This window comes from Vicia villosa, linkage group LG3 (assembly GCF_029867415.1).
Source record: "Vicia villosa cultivar HV-30 ecotype Madison, WI linkage group LG3, Vvil1.0, whole genome shotgun sequence".
Lineage (NCBI taxonomy): Eukaryota > Viridiplantae > Streptophyta > Magnoliopsida > Fabales > Fabaceae > Vicia > Vicia villosa.
Window position 1 is genome coordinate 8,892,031 of NC_081182.1, and position 7,925 is coordinate 8,899,955.

A 7,925-nucleotide genomic window follows, 5' to 3' on the forward strand; every position below is an offset into this window, starting at 1 on the left:
CATTTCCAAATACCATCACTCCACCCTCCCATACCCGCCACGGAAACATTTTTCAACAAAGAAATAGAAAAAAGTTCCGGAAAAACCTCCGACAAACAATCATCATTAAGCCAAGCAACCTCCCAAAACGGAGTGTTAAATCCGTTGCCAACTTTAAAACAACAACGCTCAACAAACGGATCTTTAAGAAAAGAAGAAGAATTACCAACCTTTAGCATATCGCGCCACCAAAAAGAAGAGGAAGATTTGTTAAGAAGGACCCCGCCACCAAAAAGTTGCGTGCTTAAATCGCCATAACGCGCCTTCAACACATCCAACCACAACGCCCTTCCCCCCCCCATTAGCAATTCTCCATCTCCACTTATTTAAAAGAGCAAGATTAAAATCATTTAGATCCTTAATATTTAATCCTCCTTTAGAATAAGGCAAAGTCACCACCTTCCAACTAACCCAATGAATTTTCCGATTCTCGTTCACCCCTCCCCACAAAAAATTACTTTGCAATTTAGTAAGAACCTTCACCACTTTAACCGACATCTTGTAAAAGGACATAGTGAAGATGGCAAGTGAACTCAAAATAGACTTCAAAAGCGTTATTCTTCCTCCAAGATTCAAAAACCGATTCTTCCACCCCATCAAAATAATCTTCATCTTTTCCAAAAGCGGATTCCAAGTGCTCTCCCTCCTTGGATTGAATCCGATTGGAATACCGAGAAAAAAGAAATTACTACTTTCTATTTTGCAAGAGAGATACAAAGAAGCCGCTTCCAAAAAGTTCAAAGAAACATTAATCCCGATCAACTTACTCTTATGAAAATTAATTCCAAGACCCGACACTAACTCAAAAGCTCTCAACACAATCTTAACCGCCTTAATGTGTTTCCACGACCCTTCCCCTATTAATAAGGTGTCATCCGCAAATTGTAGAATATCCACACTACACCTCCGATTAATCACAAAGTTCTCATACTCTCCAATCTCTATGGATTTTCTAACCAATCTCGTAAGCGCTTCCGCCACCATGACAAAAAGAAAAGGCGATAAAGGATCACCTTGTCTCAACCCCCTCTTCACCAAGAACTCTCTAGTGGGGCTCCCATTTACCACCACCGACATGTCACTTTTAAAAACCAACAACTCCATCCATTTCCTCCATTTTCCACCAAAACCCATATTCAAAAATAATTGTCTCAAGAAATTCCAAGAAACTTTGTCATAAGCCTTTTCAAAATCAACTTTAAAGAGGAAACAAGGTTTACCTTCTTTTTTGGCAAAATCCACCACTTCATTAGCCACCAAAACCCCATCAAGCAATTGCCTACCCGGCACAAAAGCGCTTTGATTCGGCGAAACTAAAGAATTCAACACCGATTTCAATCTCCCCGCCAACATCTTCGCCATGAATTTGTACATACATCCCACCAAGCAAATCGGTCTATAATCATCCAAAGAAAGAGGATTGGCGGACTTCGGAATCAACGCCAAAAAAGAAGAAGTAACCGCCTTCGACAATTCATTTCCTTCGAAAAAATGATCAAAATATCTCACGAAATCTTCTTTTAAAAAAGACCAACATCTTTTAATAAAAAGAAAGGAAAATTCATCCGGACCCGGACTCTTAGAAGTTAGAACTCCCACAACTCCTTAAAGCTTCTTTGATCTCCTCTTCTTGAAAAGGTCTTTCAAGCCAAATCTTGTCTTCCTCACTAATACGATCAAAATTAATTCCTTCCAAATACGACGCCATCCCTTCCTCCTCTTCGAATTTTTTTGAGAAATGATTCGCCACATAATCTTTGATTTCCTCCACCTTGTCCAACCTCCCATCCAAGGTGTTAATGGGCCCTATATGATTTTTAGGACTGAATTGAACCAAATGTTTTGGTTTGATATAACTGTTCTTAATTCCGAACCATACCAAACAATTAGAAGACCGTTTTTTCCAAACTAAACCAATTGTTAAAAAATCAAACAGTTATATTTGGTTTTAAATTGTTTTTCATAAAATATCTATTAACTTTTTTTTTAATTTTATTATTTTAAAAAAATGATTTTTTTAATTTCGAAATAACCCAAATTTATTTTCGGAAATAAAAACGACTTTTTTTTTTCACAAAAATTTGAATTTTTTGTATTTTTTTAAAAAAATTGACTTTTTAATTTTGAAAAAAAACCTAATTTTCTTATTTTGGGGAAAAACCAATTTTTTATTTTTGAAAAAAAATCGACTTTTCTAATTTACCGGAAAAAACAATTAAAAAAAAACAACTTTTCTAATTTTTCGGACAAAATGACGTTTTTATTTTCAGAGAAATCGACTTCTTTATTTTTTGTAAAAAATCGATTTTTTTTAATCTTTAAAAACAACCTATTTTATTTTCTTCCGAAAATTCGATTTTTTGTTATCTAAAAAAAAACCCGATGTTTTTATTTTCGAAAAAATTGACTTATTTATTTTTTGTAAAAAAGCGTCTTTTTTTTTTTACTTTCCTCGGAAAAATCTATTTTTTGTTATTTAAAAAAAAAATAAATTTTCTAATTCTTTGTAAAAAAATTGACTTTTTTATTTTTGTAAAAAATCGACTTTTTTTATTTTCTTTTGGAAAAATTGATTTTTTGTTATTTTCAAAAAATTGAATTTTTTTATTTTTCAGAAATAATAGACTTTTTTTTATTTTCGAAAAAACAATTTTTTTTTATTTTTAAAATAAAAAAAATTAATTAAATTTTTTTATTTTATAAAAAAATTCAATTTAAAAACTAAAGTAAGAAACTGTTCAGTTACGAGTTAATTAGAAATTGATTAATTGCTTAACGATTTGATTCTTGAACCATTAATAAAATATAAGTTTGATTCACTAAGTAATGATTTGATTATTTTACATTCGGTAGATCAAGGATTCCGTTGAACCCATGATTTATTTGAACAACCCTACTCAGAATGCACTAATACGTAAAATCTTAGTTATAGCTTTAAGCTTTAACACCCGAAAGAGTTTTTTTCTTTTTCTTCTAAACAGTTTACAAAAATGAAAGGAGATGTCAAATTCATATCTAGTTTCAATCAATGCTTATCTATGTCTGCACTGTTTTCTTCTAAAGAAGAAAAGTTTAACTTCAAAAAGCTTTTTCCAAAAATGTCAAAAGTTTTCATTCATTCAATAACACACTACTATAAAAGTACAAGCATTTCACATACTCATGTAGAAATATAAATATTTTATCAAAAAGAAGAAGATCAAGTGTAGCAGAGTGGAAAGTTGAAACAAACATTCAAGAGGATCAGAATTCATAATCTACACAGTAAGTAGTATTCTTCCCATTTCATTTCATATGTTTTTCGTTCAGATAAAATGAAATGGTGTATCCTTGGAGTGTTCTTGGACTGGCGCCTATTAGGAGTCCTGGAAACTTAAAAGGAAGCTGTCCAACTTTACAGAGCATAAAGCTCTCCACAAAATCCAAAAAGGAACCTCCTACATTCACTCCAAAGATAATTCTCATAGGAAAGTTCCCCTTAAGCCTATACACCATCTCAAAACTCCTAAGAATGGCCTTAATAGTGCATAGGTTCTCCAAAGGCGTTTTCCCATGCATCACAATGTCATCTGCATACTGGAGGAGAGAAACCACTAAATTGACGTACCCACTTTGAACCGAAGGAAAATACCTAAAGAAACTACCCTCTTGATAAAACTACTGAGGCCTTCTACCACCAAAAGAAAAAAAGGGACAAAGGATCCTCTTGATTAAACTCGTCTAAATATTAATTTCCTCTAATAGCTATCAATTAGTTGGCTTAAGAGAACATAGGTTAATGTATATTATTTTTGTCTGTATCTTGAATTTGTTAATCTCTTAGTGGAAGGAGGATGTTTAAACATGCAAGATTGACTCTCTTTAGGAATATGTTTTCATGTCACCCCATGAATATATTTTTCGTAGAATCGGAAATCGATTTAATCTAGTTTGAATTCAACTATATATATGTGTGTGTATTGTGATATTTACCTTTACTGCTCATAAATGGAAATATAACTCATATGCAAGTAAATTTGTGATATAGTGAAATCTCATATCAATATGTTAGGTCATGGTATAATACATTTGATTATTTGTCAAATAAATTATTATCTAGCTACCATAATGCAATTGAACTCCATCATGCTCAACACTCAATTCCCTAACCAATCTGGCGACCCATAAGTCCACTTTGACAACAATTGTCACTATTGTGGTTTAGTTGTAGACATGAACACTATAGATTAAATTGATTATTTCTATCAAATATATCCATTTGAAAGAGTAAATATGCATCCATTGTATGCCTCTTATCATCCATATCCTATGCATAATTTTAATCAACATATCATATAATCAAAGGAGTACCATGTATATTGCTAACACATGACACCACAACCTCTTATATCTTTCAAGTATATATAAATACATTTGATTGATTCCCAATGACACTTACCTAGTTTAGACATAAACTTGGAAACTTTAATTTTTGTGCTAAATATGGTCTAAGGAAACCATAGAATACAATAAAAAACCAACAACACTAACATAACAAATCTTTAGAGCTTAAAGTGATTTTCCAATTGAGTAATCACAACCTTCTTGCTACCCATGTTAAGTTTATCTAACACATTCTAATCATAACATTTTTTAGATAGTCATAACAGTATATCACTTTTATTCATATGAATTTTCATCCCAAGAAAATTATTGGCAAGACCTAAGTCTTTCATGTCTAACTCCTTTTTCAACAAGATTTTCAGTTCATTTACATCATGTAAATAATTTGTAGTGATTAACATATTATCATTGTGATATAAAAGGAAAATAAAAGAACTAGCATCAAGGCTCCTAACATAAACACAACAATCATACTCACATCTAATCTAATCTAATGTAGTCAATCTAAAATACGTAAATCATATTATTTGTTCCACTGCTTTGGAGTCAATTTAAACAATATAAATACATCTTCAACTTGAAAACTAACATTCCTATCCCATTATCACTGCAACTCTCTGGCTTTTCAATATAAATCTACTTATCTAGATTACGGTGAATAAATTTTGTCACACCAATCAACATTTTACATTAGATTATAGTAAAAGAAAACTTGAAAATCAATTGTGATAGTTGAATAATCTATGGCTGAAGCAACATGAAAATCAATTGTTCAACTATGACAATAGATTATAGTAAAAGAAAACTTGAAAATTTTCTAAGTTCAAACAAGTCTACATGACAAATTCTTAATTTTTTACACGATATATAACAGGAGGAGATGAAATTTAAGGTAAGCGATGATCGCGTGGATCGACATGGTAGAATTGCTGATAAACAAACAACAGGAGGATGGAAGGCTGCTCCATATATCATAAGTATGAAACACAACATTTTGATAGAATCACAATGTAGATATGATGCTTGCAATGTTTGTTGAAGTTAGACTCACTATGTAGACATAATTCTTGCAATGTTTATTGATGTTTTTGTTTTCAGTGAACGAGGTGATAGAGAGGGTGGCGTTCATGGCAATAGCAGCGAACATGACCCGTTACTTGGTTAGTGAAATGAATCAAACAATACCAGATTCTGTTACTCATGTCACGGACTGGATTGGAGCTGCTTATGTACTCACTCTCCTTGGAGCCTTTCTAGCAGATGCTTATTTGGGTCGCTTCAAAACCATTATTACTTTCTCTTCCATCTATGCCGTGGTAACTAAAATTTACTTACTTATTCTCACTTTTCTTACTTTTCATTGATTTTGTTTGATGATGTTCAACAATGAACTAAATCATCAAACAATTTTCTATTCAAATTGAGACTTTGTTATTTTGTAAATTAAGAAGATTAAATTATTCCATCGTCAAAATCATATTCACTATTTTGTATATTATGTTATAGGGAATGTTTATGCTAACAATTTCAGCCTCCTTCAACACATTTCGTCCACAAAGAAACAAAGAAGCAAGCCAATTCCAAATGTCATTCTTATTCGCTGCACTTGGCCTCGTTGCTTTCGGTACAGGAGGAATCAAACCTTGTGTATCATCCTTTGGAGCTGATCAATTCGACGAAGGAGATGAAAAAGAAGTCCAAATGAAATATTCATTCTTCAATTGGTTTTACTTTGCAATCAACATTGGTTCACTTCTTGGAATTACTTTATTGGTTTATATACAAGAGAAAGTAGGATGGAGTTGGGGTTTTGGAATACCAACAATTACTACAATTTTATCTATCTTTGTTCTAGCTATTGGTATTAATTATTATCGTTTTCAAAAGCCAATGGGAAGCCCTTTTACTAGGTTTCTTCAGGTTGTTGTAGCTGCATTAATGAATCATCGAAGAGGAGTGGTTGTAGAAAAGGAAACTCATCTCTATGAAGTCGAGACAACACAATCTGATATTATTGGTGCTCGTAAGCTTCAGAGAACTCCACAATACAAGTTAGTTAATAAGTTACTACTTAAATATGCGGCTTTGGTTCATATATTTTCTAAACAACTTAAAGAGCGCAAATTCCTATGTATATATAGATCAGTTACATCAACTATTCTTCTGTGAATTTAAAAAGTGAATTTTTGTGTATATATAATATTTGTGAAAAATAATGTTGTAGGTTTTTGGACAAAGCAGCAGTTGTAACTACAAAAGACGAGATTAATGATAGATGGAGTGTATGTACAGTAACACAAGTTGAAGAACTCAAATCAATCATTAAAATCCTTCCGGTGTGGGCAACTACCATTGCACTTTCAATTTCTTTCGCTCAAATGTCATCTTTTTTTATAAGTCAATCCAACATCATGAATCGAAAACTAGGTAACTTCGAAATCCCAACAGGTTCTGTTACCACTTTTAGTGCCATCAATGGCCTCATACTTGTCCCCATCTACGAGCGATTCTTTATCCCAATTCTCCGAAAACTTACTGGCCACTACCGTGGTATCACATCGTTACAACGGATAGGTGTTGGGCTTTTCCTCGCGACAATCTCTATGGCTTTAGCTGCAATAGTTGAAAAGACAAGACGCGAACACTACCCGCAACTGCATACCATGAGTGTTTTTTGGTTGTCGCCGCAGTTTATCTTAATTGGCGCTTCTGAGGTTTTTACCTATGTGGGACAGTTGGAGTTTTTCTACGATGAGGCAACTGATGGGACAAAGAGTATTAGTAGTGCAATGTTTTTGTGTGAGATCGGAATCGGAAGCTGGTTGAGTACTGCGTTGGTTAAGATTATTATAGCTACGACTGGAGGACAAGAAAAAGGATGGTTAAGGAATGATCTTAATAAAAGCAAATTGGATTTGTTCTATTGGATACTAGCAGTTATCAGTGGTATCAATTTGTTGGCTTATTTGATGGTGTCAATGCATTACAAAGGGAAAAAACCAGTGATTGTGAGAGATGAGAACATGGTTGAACTCAACAAAGATCAACACATACAACCATGAGTACACCATTCTTCTTGTTAATATTCTATGTAAAATAATAGTTGGTGTTATTTCTTTAAGCATTCTCAAAAATTTAATTAAAAAAGTGAAAAAATAATAACTTGATGCTTCTTCAAATTACATGAACAATGTTTTTTGCTACACAAACTTGTCTAACACATATTCTTATGCATCAAACGGATAGATAATCTTGGGGAATTTTGAGAAATCTTATTTGAAATTATTTTCAAATATTAATACTTGTCTGACTACTTAGAAGAACTTATGAAACTAAATGAATTATATAGTACACATTACCATTTGTTTTCATAAGTTGTATGAGATTATAGAGATAACTAGTTTATACTAGGGGTGTTCATGGTTCATGAACTGCACTGAACCGAACTACATAAATGGTTCAGTTCAGTTTTTAATAACCACATTAATAATAATTCAGTTAAA

General features: G+C 32.5%; 1 protein-coding gene across 1 annotated transcript; it reads left to right on the forward strand.

The window, feature by feature from the left end:
* Positions 1 to 3,213: 3,213 nt before the first annotated feature.
* LOC131654863 (protein NRT1/ PTR FAMILY 8.1-like) lies at positions 3,214 to 7,675 on the forward strand. Its single transcript, XM_058924791.1, has 5 exons — positions 3,214 to 3,303; positions 5,297 to 5,399; positions 5,521 to 5,738; positions 5,929 to 6,473; positions 6,647 to 7,675. Exons 2-5 carry the CDS (start codon positions 5,303 to 5,305, stop codon positions 7,482 to 7,484), a joined length of 1,698 nt encoding a protein of 565 aa, XP_058780774.1. The 5' UTR covers positions 3,214 to 3,303; positions 5,297 to 5,302; the 3' UTR covers positions 7,485 to 7,675.
* The last annotated feature ends 250 nt before the right edge of the window (positions 7,676 to 7,925 follow it).